Source organism: Lycium barbarum, chromosome 12 (genome assembly GCF_019175385.1).
Source record: "Lycium barbarum isolate Lr01 chromosome 12, ASM1917538v2, whole genome shotgun sequence".
NCBI lineage: Eukaryota > Viridiplantae > Streptophyta > Magnoliopsida > Solanales > Solanaceae > Lycium > Lycium barbarum.
In genome coordinates this window covers 102520913-102535376 of record NC_083348.1, presented here as the reverse complement: position 1 = coordinate 102535376, position 14464 = coordinate 102520913, and the positions used below count along the sequence as shown (strand labels likewise).

Sequence of the window (14464 nt, the reverse complement as noted above, 5' to 3'; positions counted from 1 at the left end):
AACATACTTTCATTGTATGATAGGAGGAGAAAAAATTCTGCTAAAAGTGCAGCCATCGTCTAGAGTGAAGCTAAGATTGCACACTACCTCTTTAAATTGGTTTGTATACATGACAGATGAATAAATGTGCCATGACCTAAGTAATTTATTCACACAAATTAATGAAGTCATAGCTTATTCATTCAATGTACATATATCCACTATGAAGAACTAATTAACCACAAATATCAAACCCAAATTACTACAGGGGTAAATGAATATATTCATAAAAAAGGTGTTAAATCAGAACGCTAATATTATAGTGTATAAAAATATTCTCACGTAACAAGCTGGAGTTCCTGCATTGGTTCAAGCTCAATGCTTCCAATCATTGCAACAAACAAGAGAATAGCCCATTAATTATATAAGATATTAATCGCTTATTTTATTTTTTTAAATGATTGGCTGCTTGGATTATCAGGCATTTGAGAAAATGAAAAAGAAAAAACAAGATTATTGGTCATGAATATATGATGACCAACACTCCAATTTAAGGATGTAAGATTTTCGATGTGCTCAGCCTTCTGTCATAATTCCTGCAACCTTAATAGAGAGTTTAAGTTCTATACACTAACAGTTTAAATATATCTACACAATTGAATCACTTATAAATTAGTTATAAGTAAAACTGTATAATAAGCATTAATTAATAAATTACATTAGTAGTTTAAAAAAATTGCATTGTCGTTGTATACTAATGAAAACGTCGAAAAGGAAGTTAATAATGTGTGTGACGCCTTGTGATAATGTTGCGGCTAGTTTCTAGGGGGGTGAATGTGAATAGAGGTTATATGCTGTTCATGTTAACATCAACATATGGTTTTTCCCCTACAATTATTTGATGTGTTATATTCTGTTCTTTTCACGGATTAAACCATAAATTGAATAACCAACATGGGTCCTCTAGTAACTGTAATTTTGTACTATTATGTGACAAAATAGCAGCCATTACTTTATGTTCAATAAAGCATATCAGATTTATCTTCTTCTTTTTTGTAATGAAGTTACCTGTGTTTTGAGAATTGCCTTATAAAATCACTTTTATTTCTTTTACGACTATAATATCACTCACTTCAGTACCAAAAAAAGAAGATAAAGTTGAAGTGAGAGTTAATTCCCTGAATGGTTACCTATGTTTCGAGAATTGCCTTATAAAATCACTTTTATTTCTTTTACGACTATAATATCACTTAACTATTACTATTTTCTTCAAAAAACGCCATAAAAACTTCCTTCCCTCTTAATTGACATGACATGCCACATTAAAACTCTATTTTTTAAAATAATAAACTAATTTAACTCATCAATCCCATTTAATCAATTAATCCAACCTAACCCATGTCTTATACCCGATTTTAGATCTGGTTAAAAAAGAAAAGACGCTATTTTATACCCAAATAATATTGATGATTTAATACCCGAAAGATCCAAAATTATTTACACCAACAACATATAAAACTCAAACTCTATATTTAAATGTTCTTGAGAAGATATTTTTTATTTACTTACCAAACACCAAAATATAATAAAAAATCACCGATTTATCAAGAAAACATTTTTCATTGTACCAAACACACTGTAAGTCTTGCATGTTTTCCCCAATATTTCTTCTACCCTTTATCTTAAATCAAACGCTAATTATAATTATGCGAATTCTTATACGACTAACCTAATGTTTAGGATTTTTTTTTTTTATCCCTCTAATCCCTCTCTAATCAAAATATCTTTTTCTTCACTTTATCCTAAGATGATTTTTCAATCCGTCCAATCCGATAATGACCTTGATTTATATTACTGTACCTAAATTCTTCTCGATTATACAAGACTTCTTCCATTTGTCTATATAGCTAATTGAATAATCGTTGAATATGCATAACTTAAATTCCATATATCTTATCATTGATTGTTGTCATATCTCATTTGTCTATTGAATGTGCTGTCATTTTTTTTTTCAATCGGCCAATAGTTGTTTATTAATAGTGATGAAGAAGCTGAGTTCGTAATATGGTTTCGTTATTAAATCATCTTATATTTATTTCCACATATACACTATACTTTCAATTAATACTAAATTCATAATAAATTAATTGATAAAAATAAAATAAGAAGCATCACAGACTATACAAATGCACATACTCTAAAAAGTCCGCATAATTTTTTGATAAAATCGCGTCTTTGGATCTTTTAATCAGATTTAAAATCGGGTATTAGATATGAGTTGGGTTGGATTAAATGAGTTTGATGGGTTAAATAAGTTTATTATTAAAAAAATAGAGTTTTAATATGACATGGCATGCCAACTAAGAGAGAAGGAGACTTTTGTGGTGTTTAATATTTTTTTAAAGAAAATAGTGCTAGTTCAATGATAATATAATCCTAAAAGAAACAAAAATGACTTTATGAGGCAATTCCCAAAACATAGATGACCATTGAGGGAATTAACTCACTGAAGTGATGGATATACATATTAGCTATTAGCAGCAGTATTGATATACTCCGCGGTCCGCGCCTTAACTATTGGAAGAAAATGAATATTTGTGAAGAAAACTAGTGTGCAGAAGATGTAGATTAAATACAACCATTCTATCTCAAAAAAAAAAAAAAAAAAAACAAATATCTTTGAATTTCAACCTTACAATAGTTAAGTAATGTCTCATAATGAGAGCATTAGTTTATTCGTGAAAACTGTCTCTAAATGTACAAACAAAATAATTTCTCTCCCAGGATTCCATCAATATATTATATATGTATAGTATTTTTTTTCTTCTACTGATGTTAACTGATTTGCCAACGATGAACGATGTTTTATGGAAAGCCAATCAACTAGTCTTGGTAGGCTATTTCAATCTAGAGTAATGCACAAAATTTTCAAACAGCCTTATCACTTTCTAAATATACATTCCAGCGTCCAACAGGTCACAATTCAAACTATAGTAGTATTACAAATTTAACAACTATAATTCAATTGAGACTTCTGAACTTTCCTATCAACTATATCAGCATAAATCAGCCCCATCACCTTGTTCATTTTCTTCCCGAATATAATATAAACTGCCGTGTGAATAGGAATTGAAGCATAATGCATCTGAAAATTCACAATAAATAAATTAGAGATATGGTTTCATTAGATTCTGAGAAATGCAAATAATGATTAAATTTTAATGTCACTAGTCACATTATGTGAATGTTAAATATTTAGTACTGCAATTACTACTTCTACAGCTAGAACGTCCACAACCATCCCTCAAGCACCCTTTACCGTCGCCCCCCCCCCCCCCCTCCCCCACACACAACTCCCCCGCGCCAAAAAAAAAAAACCCCAACACACACACACTCACAAAATAACCAACACGTACTCGACAGTCGACACAACGTTATCAGGTTATCATGAGGGGAAAGTAATATTTCCCAAACTTTATGATTTTGTTGTGGTCATATATCGGGTTCATCTACGGAGCATAAATTTATGTAAAGAAAACATTATAATTATATAAATATTAGATCCAAAACCTATAATTTTCAAAATACAATAGGTTAATCTTAATGATTGAATTCATAAGAGTTTAAATTAAATTCTTGCAAGGTTCTGCTTTTTTGCTTATTTACAAAGTAAAACACCACCCCTAAGTTCCGCGACAATAATTACGATTGTACTATTCAATTTTCTAAAACATATGTTTATAATAGTAATAATTTAATGACACTCAGAAAGATGGTGGTTAGCACTGGTTACAAAGAACTTTGACCTGCTCCTTAAATTGGAAATTGAGATTAACGAGAGCCGTAAACGTTAAAAGAGTTGTATTGAACAACTTCCCCACTTACTATGGATTGCTTATTTGTTAATTATATGCTCTTCAGCCAGCAGACATGGGGTTAGCACTCTAATGGAAAGACTCCACCAAGCATTGTCTAAATTAAGCTATGCATTTTTCTCCCACTTGATAAATCAGGAAAATGCCCCACAAATGTCATGTTAAAGGGCTTATGTATATCCATAAATGATTAAATCCTTACGCAACAAGTCTATAACACAAACGCCATCATTTTACATATGCAACCATAAGATTCATTTTCAATTGTATAAGTATTACTATTTTATTAAAGTGTGCATATAGTTTGAAGGTGTGATGTAATTCTTTGAAGGATTTATGTGACTTTTTCATCACTGCAGAGGAGTGGGGTGAGAGAAATTTCCAACCTCCAAAGCAATTTGTGAACTCCCTTTGAAAATTGACTAGAATTTTCTCGTATCTTAAGGAAATTCAACAATTTATATATAACGAAAAAAAAATGTGTTTGCTCTATTTACATGGGTCCAATTTTTTAACGAAGGGAATTCATCCACCACCTACTTCCAGTCCTGACTCTTTAAGAAAACAGTGTCATTCACTATTAGAAAACCATAAATTAGCGACGAACAAAACATCTTCGTTTAAAAGCAAAATTCAATGGTAATCCTATTTAACTACGGATTAACGGCACATTATTATAAGAAACAAAGAAATTCAATTAACTAGGAGCTATTTAGCATCGGATTAACTGGGGATCACCGATAAATTCGGTAGCTAATTCCATATTTTCTAGTGGTGTTTTTTTTCTTTTTGTTGGATGTCTCCTAGCAAATTTTTTTTCCAATAATAGAAATAATGATCAAAAGATTACAGAATCAGTCAAGCAGTTAGTCAACTCTAGCTAGTAGGTGAGCTGCTCGTTGCTTGCTGTTTGGTGAACTGCAAAATTTACCCCCTACCTTCATAGTTGCACATGCTCACTACTTAGACGCTGGTAAATCGATATGTGGTTAACCTAGTCTTGCAATATACTCAACCTTCTACAAATTCCAACCTAAATCAATGCACTGACGTAAATTTCCAGATCCATCAATCTTCTTATTCAACTTAATTTAAACATTTTTATCATCTTAACCTCTTTTACAGTTTCAAAAGAAGATACTTTATGGTAAACCAAGTCTCATGTTGAGATTTTCTTAATGGAGAATTACTTTTATCCTCTGTAAGACTTCAACTTTTAGAGGTTTCTTGATAAATATCTTGAAATTGCATTCATATCTCACATTGTACATGAATTCAATGGTTTTGTAACGAAGTGGGAATATGAAGAAGTACTGAGAATTAGTAGACCACATAAATGGATTTTTTGAAAAGACAAATGTGACAAGACAAACACTTAAGACAACATTTTATGACGAGTATTGCCTTATCCAACTTTAGACTATTAATTCCAAATGGAATGCCAATTAAAAGATATAACCATGACATATATCTTGCGTTAGTTAATTTGGTATAAACACCAAGTACGAGTTAAAGAAAAAAATCATTTTTGTCCTCTAGTCATTTGAAAGGGGTCGGTGGTTATTTACTAAAAAAAAATCAAAATTTTGTTTAATTAATATCTACGAACTCCAAAATATGAAATTGGGGCAGGTCACGTGGTCGTAGATGACAGAAAGAATAGAAGCTTTAATCAGAGAATAGAAACTGCCATTTTTAGATCCAATGACCTAAAGTCATAATTTAATCAGAGGATGTACACAAAATATTGGCAAACGGTTAGAATGCATCATAAACAAAAAACTAGTCAAACTCCATATTAAAATATTGTACACTAATTTCTTTAGAAGATTGCCTTGTCATTTTGTTTTGATTGCCCGAACTCAGACGAATATAAAGGGTAGCAAACAATAGCACATCATGGGAGGTGTAAAAACATATCTCCATACACACTAACTTTTTAGTCTTTTCGAGATCACAAATTTGGATTTAAACAACTCCGTGAACTTCACTTTGGTCCCAAGGTAGCAGTTTTTAAGGAACAATATTTCCACAAACTTTGTCACTGTGCTCTAAGCTACTATCACAATCTAAACTTTGCCCTGAGACTTTTGCTAGAGGATTCTTGATTTGCCCTGAGACTTTTACTAGAAAGAGTATGGATGACAAAAGTGATGTGGAAAAGCTTGATGAAGTGATGCTACCTGGTTTTCGATTTCATCCGACAGATGAAGAGCTGGTTGGGTTCTATCTGAAGAGAAAGATTCAGCAGAGATCTCTTCCTATTGAGCTCATCAAGCAAGTGGATATTTATAAATATGATCCATGGGACCTTCCAAGTAAGAAAGATAATTCCTCTACATCTCATGTCGATACTCTTTAGGTTCATTTTCCATTTCTAATTTCGTGATAGCAAGTAATTTGTTTTACTTCTCATGTTACTGATCTAACTTTTTATGGACAGTTATCTTACTTAGGTGATCTGATTGTAAAAAGATTCTTTTACACTGTCAAAGTATAGGAGTTAAACTCAAAAAGAACCACAGAAAACTTCATGACAATTTTTTCAGGAGCTATCTGCTGCAGTCACTGAAAATGAATCAATCTGTTTTAAGAATAGCTACGGCGTTATGAAACAAAGTTACAAAACTAGACTTTTTTTAAACTAAATGTTTGTTTCCTTTCAGAAGATTTGACACTATTTTTATTTGCATGTCACACTTACTGATTATGAACCATACTCTAATATTCCCTTGCCATACCATTTTTTGTCCAGAGCTAGCATCTACAGGGGAAAAAGAATGGTATTTTTACTGTCCAAGGGACCGTAAATACAGGAACAGCGTTCGTCCAAACCGTGTAACAGGAGCTGGTTTTTGGAAAGCCACGGGAACTGACAGGCCTATTTATTCCTCTGATAGCACCAAATGCATTGGTCTTAAGAAGTCCCTAGTGTTCTACACAGGCAGAGCTGCTCGAGGCTTAAAAACTGACTGGATGATGCACGAGTTTCGCCTTCCAACAACTAACAGCGAGTCAACACCACCTAAGAAATTCTTGGATAAGAATTTTCCACCAAATGTAGGTTCACTATGCAGCCTAATTAACCTCCTTATTATCCATTGAAGACTTTGATAGCTTAGTTTAAACCGATATAATTTCTTGGGCTTTTTTTATTTTTCGCCCATCATCCGCAATTAATTGTGGGCGCTAGCCAAAATACACAGTAAATTATGTATATTATATGTATATTTTGGGTATACAATATGTGTGTGTGTGTGTGTATATATATATATATATATATATATATATACACTTAATATGCAAAACCTATACATTTTCTGGCTCTTATTCTTTTGAGCGGTCCAAAAATGTAATTATCCCTAATTCTTTGTCTTTGGTCCTTGCAGGATTCATGGGCCATCTGTAGGATCTTCAAGAAAACCAACTCAATGGCAAATAGAGCTCTATCTTACCCATGGATAAATCCTTTATCTGAAGTAGCATCTCCAGAGGTGTTCAATCAAAGTGCAACTTTCGGTTCGGAGAATGTCTCTTCTATAACTGAAAATGGATCAGTTCTCCACCTATCTAGTAATAATGACTTACTACAAGGAGCCTCAAATGTTCCTTCATATAAGGCCATCAATTCTATGGTTTCAAGACCATCTTATCTTTCAAGTCCTAACACAGACATTTCCTGTAACTTCATGGATGCAAATTCCATGTTTTTCAACACATCCCTTGGCTTAATCACTGATATCAGCAAGAACTCTGAGACCATAGATTTTGAAGGTCAAAATCAACAACTGAACAGCTTCTCAATTAGTTCTTCATCACAAGAGATGCAAAGAAGTATAAGCATGGAAGATGATGAAGCAGGATTAAGGAGTAATCAAACTTCAATAAATGATAATATTACTCAATGGGAAAACATCAGATCAGTTGGATTTCCTTTCAGTTTGACAACTAGTTTGACTGATGAATGGAAGCCTAGTTTGTCATGGGATTCTCCTTCCTGTCCTAGTGAAATATCCACCACTTACTCAACAAACAAATGCTACACCCAAACATAGAACCTCCTGGCTTTGTGTACAGGCTACAGCTAGTTTATCCGAATTAGTCGAGTCAGTCGATTTCAGATACCGGAACCTATGAAGAAAAGAAAAAAGAAAGAATCTAGCCATAGTGCTGAAAAACAGCAATATTATGTTAACCGTTATTGTACAGCTTTATGTTTTATTTTTACTCTTTCGGCTTTCCTCGAATTTAAAAGTGATATGTTTGGATAAAATTTTCATGTTTCCTTCTTAGTCTTTATGTAAGTTCTATTGCATGTTTTCCCTTTCTCAAGTTGGACTTTTATCTTTCATTTTCCTTTTTCCAAACTTCTAATATCAGATTAGACACTGTTTAAAGCCTAACAGGCTAACACCACTTAAAGTAGTTGAGATAGTGACGGTTTGTGAACTCTCTAAACCTGAAATTCTGTTTATATATATGGATCAAACTTGATAAAAAGGATCCTAATTCTACATTATTTTTTATGGATCAAAGACATCAAACTCAACACATTATTTGTTTTCAAGGAAAAAGTAGTTTCTTTTACTTATTTAAGATGCTGCTTTTACCTGAAAAAAGTCGCATACGAATTGGATAAATAGCAAGTTAGATCAAACTTCAGACTAGAATAAGATTGGATCAAACGTAACGTAATCCTTATCATAGAATTACCAAGATGAAAATAAGCTATCAAGTGCTCAATTACCAGGGAGAGACACCTTGTTTAAGAACATATATAGACAAACAATTTGTTGAATTAATGACGTCAAAACTACACGTTCACCTGAACGATTTGCCCCGGCGTATGTTTTCTTCACTCATTGCCCTACCTTCTTCCATTTGATCAAGAAAATTTGGGCCAAAAGAAATTATCCCATTTGTATCAAATAGCCAGAAAAGTAGCAAAATTTTTGTTTTGAGAAAAAAGCAAGAATTTGTCAGAAGTGGGATTTGAAGTTTGAACCCACGCCCTCTCACGAGGACCAGAACTTGAGTCTGGCGCCTTAGACCACTCGGCCACCCTGACATCTATGAGCAAACAATCAAACAGATAAATAACTCAAGAAACAATAGAAACTAAAATTGAAATTGATGAATAATCACTGGAAATGTAAATTAATAAGAAGTCAAGATGGCCGAGTTGGTCTAAGGCGCCAGTTTCAGGTAGGGGTGGGCGTTGAGTTTTTCGGTTCAGTTTTATCAAACTTCGATTTGGCTATTTCGGTTTTTTTAAGGTGGACACCGAACACCGAACCAAACTAGTTCGGTTCGGTTCTTTCGGTTTCGGTTTTTTAAAGTTCGGTTCGGTTTCGATTTTTTCAATTCGGTTTTTTTGATATAATATTAGAAGAGATTCCATTGACACTAATTCATATTCTCAAAAGCAATAAAACATAAAACTGATAAATTGAAATCAAAATCAAATAAACAGGATAAACAAGAACAGAAAACTATAATCATGACATAGGATTACTAGGTGTTATATACATACCGTAAGAATAATTAAGAAAACACATAAAGGACATACATTAATCCTAAAGAGACATCCTAATTACCTTTCTTTGTTAAGGATATTTGATTTGTTTCAATTGAAGTGGAAACTTAGGAATACAAATGCAAAAGAGGACTTATTACAATTGGGTTTTTTTTGCTTTAAACTTAATGGGCCTGGACTATTTTAATTTTTTTTTTTTTTTGGATAATGTATTAAATTTCGGTGCGCGTTCGGTTTTTCGGTTCGGTTTTATCAAACTTCGATTAGGCTATTTCGGTTTCGGTTTTTTTACGGTGGACACCAAACACCAAACCAAACTAGTTCGGTTCGGTTCGGTTTGTTGAAGTTTCGGTTCGGTTCGATTTTTCGATTTTCGGTATTTATGCCCAGCCCTAGTTTCAGGTACTGGTCCGAAAGGGCATGGGTTCAAATCCCATTCTTGACATTACAATTTTTGCACCTTCCGAGAAATTGCATTTAGTTTTGTCCCTATTCCTTTTTATAATATACTGTCATTGTAAAAATATTGACTTGCTATGATAGATTAAAAAGCTTTACACTGATAGTATATATAACAATGAACCCATGTATTTTTTAGATTGGCTAGTCTACTTGTCATACAGTGTCCTTAGGAACAGGATTTCTCTCCTTGATTTGGCAAGGTCTCGTCACATTTAAGTGTTAAAAGAAGAACTAATCACTTCAATCTCCTAAAACATAATCTGAACCAGCTAATTATGCGCGGAGGTAAAAGTAAGCAGTCGTGAGTTTGAACCAACTCCCGTGCTTCATTGGGGGAAATTGAAAACTGGGACCTTTAAAAATCACAATATAGATTATCACAAACATATTTTGAGCTGTTCTTTGGGTTTGGATCCACACAGTTAACTCTTCTTTAATGTTTGCACCAGCATTTGATTCAACTATTACCAATCTATCTCTCCTGTTACCCTGAATTGATACCCTTTTCCATAAGTAATTTTACTATCAAGTATTTTAAAGGGAATCACAAAAAAAATCTACATTTAATCTTCTGTATCATCGCATATTGAGAGGCTTGCAAGGACAACCTCCTGGCTCTCTAGCAATTCAAGGTAATACTAGTAATTTCCTAATGACTACCACTCCCGTATCTCATCCAAAAATGAACTGCAAAGTGCAAAAAGGGTAACGGGAGTTCATGCAAGCGAAAACAAATAAGTAAACAAACAAATAAGCGTCACAACCGTAAAGTAAATTGAGTTATCATGCATTAAAATATCATTGAACTGGAAAGAGGAAACAACCTCCTCCAGTCAGGAGCCAATAGTTTCAATAAGGAGATTACAAAACCATACGAGAGCTTAAATTCTACTTGAAATCTAGTACTTGCATTCCAAAATGTTCTTTCACACATCTTCATCGTCATCAAAGCTAAGTTATCTGAAATCATAATAGAACTTCAGTCTATCTACTTTGAGGCTAGCTTTTCCTTTGCCTTCTGAATCTTCAAAACCTTCTTCACAATTTTTTGTTCTTCAACCAAGAAGGCACGGATGATTCTACATAGGGAAATCATGGACAGATTAATGTACTTGTGTGGAAAAACTACGAGCTAAAAAATATCCAAAAGCATATATGCAAATTTGCGGACACAAAAAAAAATAAAAAAATCATACCTCTCCCTTACGGCACTTCCAGACAGCACACCTCCATAAGCACGATTCACAGTCCTGCGGTTTCTTGACAATCTGGATCTCTTGTATTCAGCAGGTCTCAAGTGTGGAATCTAAACAAGATAGAAAAACTCATCAAGAAATAGTTGTTGCTTAAAGGTTCTCTCTTAGACGTGGAGACAAAGAGGAGGGGGAATAAAATTAGTTTTCGTTTGGTAAGTTCTAAGGGTTCCTACTGCAGTAAAAATAAGACAGCTAAACCCATAAACATGAGTTCACCTAATCACGAGGGAGGGACATGGATATCTAATGGATATTTTCGAACCATTTTCCAGTGTCCTCTCTTCCCTCACCAAACGTCCAGCTTCCAACAACCATAATCCTTTTTCTATAAGGTAACTTTTTTTGTCTAGCTTCTTACATGATAACTCAAATCAATTTTCCTTAAGTAACGTTTCGCACTCTCTTTTTGTTGCCTATGTAAATAGTCCAAGCAGAAAATTTTAAACAATCTGATATATAGAGGTATAGGATATTCTAGTCTCAAAGAAAATTACTTCCATACTCCAAACAATGGATAAAAGATACATAGGCAAGCAATACTACATTCACTATTAATCTGGAAAAAATTCTAAAATGATCCGTTTTGTAAACAATTAGCTCCATAAGAGTCTACACGAACTGTACCACTAGAATACAAACACCATTCTTTTGTTTGCTAAATGCGACAAATTTTACAGACATGTCTGAAGATGTGAAAAGACTCGGGCTAGAAATGTTTGTCTATACACGCAAGATTCCAAGGTCTTCCATTCTTGGTAGTTGGTAACTATGTCCTTTAGCATGAATAATGTGATTCTTATCTTGTTTATGGATAAATGCATAAAAACAATTATACAGTTCTACTTCCTTTATGCAAGCTTTACTCTATCCGCTAGCTGAGTTCTAAAGGGGAAACAGAGAAAAAAGTTAATTGCAAAGCCTTTAGGATTTTAGCTATCCCACTTAACTACTTGAGAACAATTCCAGATAGTTTAGATTCTCTTGAATAAAGAGTACATTTCCTTGTTTTAGTATCACATCATTAAAAGGAATAATACTCTTAAAGCATTAGTGTGGCATGGAAGTGTACAGCCACAAATAAGACACGGCTAACACAGAACACAGGTACGATAGAAACCAAATACCCGGAAGATGGCATACTGAAAAGAACTGAATCATAAAAAAAAACAAAAACAAAAACATAAAGGGAAACATGAAAAATACCCCTTGGATTCTCTTCCCAGTAACTGGACACTTAGGACCGCTGGCTCTCTTCTTGGTGGTCTGGTAAATTAGCTTTCCACCTAGTTTTCAACAAAAAACATAATAGTACATCAATGATCACATTAAACGCACAGTGTGAATCAGTGCAAAATACCATATGTTAGTTGAAGTAGTTATATATATATATGCTATGGAAAACAAAGGAATTTGACCGAGTAATATATACCATGTCCAATTCAAGTTGCATTTTAATTAATGAATTCATACGTTCTGTCTCAGCAAACCATATATAAAACAAGTTGTAGTGACGGATGTACATAAACACTACTAATCAAAACTATCTTCAACTCGAGCTATGTATATAGTTTAAAACTTTTACATATATGATTAATAAGTATACAACAACAACATACCCAGGCTGATTAATAAGTATACAAACTAATTTAAATTCATAACCTGACTTGGATCAAACAACTAGCACAATGTTGAGGCAAATACAAATCAATGAAAAAACCGAAAATAATAAGTTTATGGAGCAATTTACCGGGAGTTTTGACAACCCTATGTTGATTGGATTTGGTGGCATAACTGTGCCGCTTACGATATGTAAGTCTTTGAACCATCTTTTGGAGTAGCCACAGTTGTCTACAATGGAGATAAGAATAGACCAAAAGAGTGAACAACTTATGAGGAGAGAGATATATATGGTGGGGTACTGTCGCAAACCCTAAATCCGCATGCCTTGCAATTTACCCGTGTGCCAAAAATAGCCATTTAGTTTTGAAAATATTACAAAAGCACCTCTCATGTGGGTAAATAAGACAAAACAGATCGGTTCAGTTTTTTTTTTTTTTTTTTTTTTTTCTGTACATTAAGGTGCGGGCCGAGTTAATTTCTCACAAGGTCACTCAATTTTGTTTTATAACTGTAAAGTCATTAACTTTCATCTTTATAACACAAAAATCACTTAACTTTGTTTTGTAACTGAAAAGTCACTCAACTTTATCTTTGTAACACAAAAGTCATTCAACTCATTTTAGTCAACTTTTGCTGATGTGGCATTTTTGTAAAAGTTAAATTCTTATTTAATATAAACCCACCCATTTTGCTCGGGCCTTAAAATTTTGCCTCAAGTTCATCTGGTTACTATGACACTACTGCTAAGCTATTTGCAAGTAGTAAAAGTTCTTCAAGGAAATTTATACATTTTATTCACAAAATATTATGCAAATCGACTGAGTCTAGTTGTACTTTTGTTCTTCTTTTCATCTATGATATATTCAGAATACAATTTACACTATTGATCAGTTCTCAGACATCCTCATCAAGTCCTACACCAAATTCATTGGGTAGCTGGTCAGGTTAGTGGGGCGGCTCAGTGAAAATGAGTGAGTGTATGTTAAATAAGGATTTAACTTTTAAAAAAATGTCACATCAGCAAAAGTTGATTAAAATGAGTTGAATGACTTTTGTGTTACAAAGATGAAAGTTGAGTGACTTTCCAGTTGCAAAACAAAGTTAAGTGATTTTTGTATTACAGTTGCGATAATTGAGTGATCTTCTGAGAAATCAACTCTTAAGGGGCCGTTTGGTTCAAAGACGAGTTATATATAGATTAATAATGCAAAAATTAGTAGTGCAGGGATTTATCGGGCGTTTGATTCATTGCACTTAAATTGAACACAAAATATACTATTTGATGCCCTTGGATGCTTGACCTTTATAGATTTCTTGGAACAAAACACAGCTAATTTTGTCATTTTGGTTTCTTATCCGTGTGGTTGTGGTATAAGATAATACACCCTTTGAAGTATTAAATGATCCCGATATTAATTATACATGACCCACAATATCAACCAAACATATTATAAATAATACCATGACTATTTTATCTTAGATCTTCTAACAACGAGCTCAAGTGTAGTGGGAGTGACCCCATCACTATGGTGATGAATTTTGGGTAAAAACAAAAAAGTGTGCTAGGAGAAAAAAAAAAATCTTAGAAGCTCTTCTTCATATTTTTGTCCTTCATTTATTAGAAAGAATGCATATTTATTTATATTTCTTCAAACTTGTATGTCATTCGCTTTATTGGTTTTCAATAAGTATTTGTAATCTTCAATAATAATCATAAAGAGGATGATATCGCATTT

General features: G+C 33.2%; 2 protein-coding genes and 1 non-coding gene across 3 annotated transcripts; 1 reads left to right on the top strand and 2 right to left on the bottom strand.

Annotated features, from left to right (window-relative positions):
* The first annotated feature begins 5636 nt into the window (after window positions 1-5636).
* LOC132622536 (putative NAC domain-containing protein 94) lies at window positions 5637-8186 on the top strand. Its single transcript, XM_060337143.1, has 3 exons — window positions 5637-6172; window positions 6610-6914; window positions 7244-8186. Exons 1-3 carry the CDS (start codon window positions 5992-5994, stop codon window positions 7907-7909), a joined length of 1152 nt encoding a protein of 383 aa, XP_060193126.1. The 5' UTR covers window positions 5637-5991; the 3' UTR covers window positions 7910-8186.
* A 645-nt stretch (window positions 8187-8831) lies between these two features.
* On the bottom strand, window positions 8832-8922 carry TRNAL-CAA (transfer RNA leucine (anticodon CAA)). Its single transcript has one exon. It is a non-coding gene; the product is annotated as a tRNA-Leu (tRNA).
* A 1696-nt stretch (window positions 8923-10618) lies between these two features.
* On the bottom strand, window positions 10619-13014 carry LOC132623084 (large ribosomal subunit protein eL34). The gene is made up of 4 exons (XM_060337785.1): window positions 12856-13014; window positions 12312-12391; window positions 11049-11158; window positions 10619-10931 (listed from the first exon to the last, which is right to left on the bottom strand). The coding sequence occupies exons 1-4, from the start codon at window positions 12932-12934 to the stop codon at window positions 10841-10843; spliced, it is 360 nt and encodes a 119-aa protein (XP_060193768.1). The 5' UTR covers window positions 12935-13014; the 3' UTR covers window positions 10619-10840.
* Window positions 13015-14464: the final 1450 nt, after the last annotated feature.

Excerpts from the sequence above, each read along its gene's own strand:
- LOC132622536 (XM_060337143.1), top strand. The coding sequence starts at position 5,992 with ATGGATGACAAAAGTGATGTGGAAAAGCTTGATGAAGTGATGCTACCT. Across the intron at positions 6,173-6,609 it reads TGATCCATGGGACCTTCCAA|AGCTAGCATCTACAGGGGAA; the intron begins GTAAGAAAGATA and ends TTTTTTGTCCAG. Across the intron at positions 6,915-7,243 it reads ATAAGAATTTTCCACCAAAT|GATTCATGGGCCATCTGTAG; the intron begins GTAGGTTCACTA and ends TGGTCCTTGCAG.
- LOC132623084 (XM_060337785.1), bottom strand. The coding sequence starts at position 12,934 with ATGGTTCAAAGACTTACATATCGTAAGCGGCACAGTTATGCCACCAAA. Across the intron at positions 11,159-12,311 it reads CTGGGAAGAGAATCCAAGGG|ATTCCACACTTGAGACCTGC; the intron begins GTATTTTTCATG and ends TATCTTGTTTAG. Across the intron at positions 10,932-11,048 it reads GGAAGTGCCGTAAGGGAGAG|AATCATCCGTGCCTTCTTGG; the intron begins GTATGATTTTTT and ends TTCCCTATGTAG.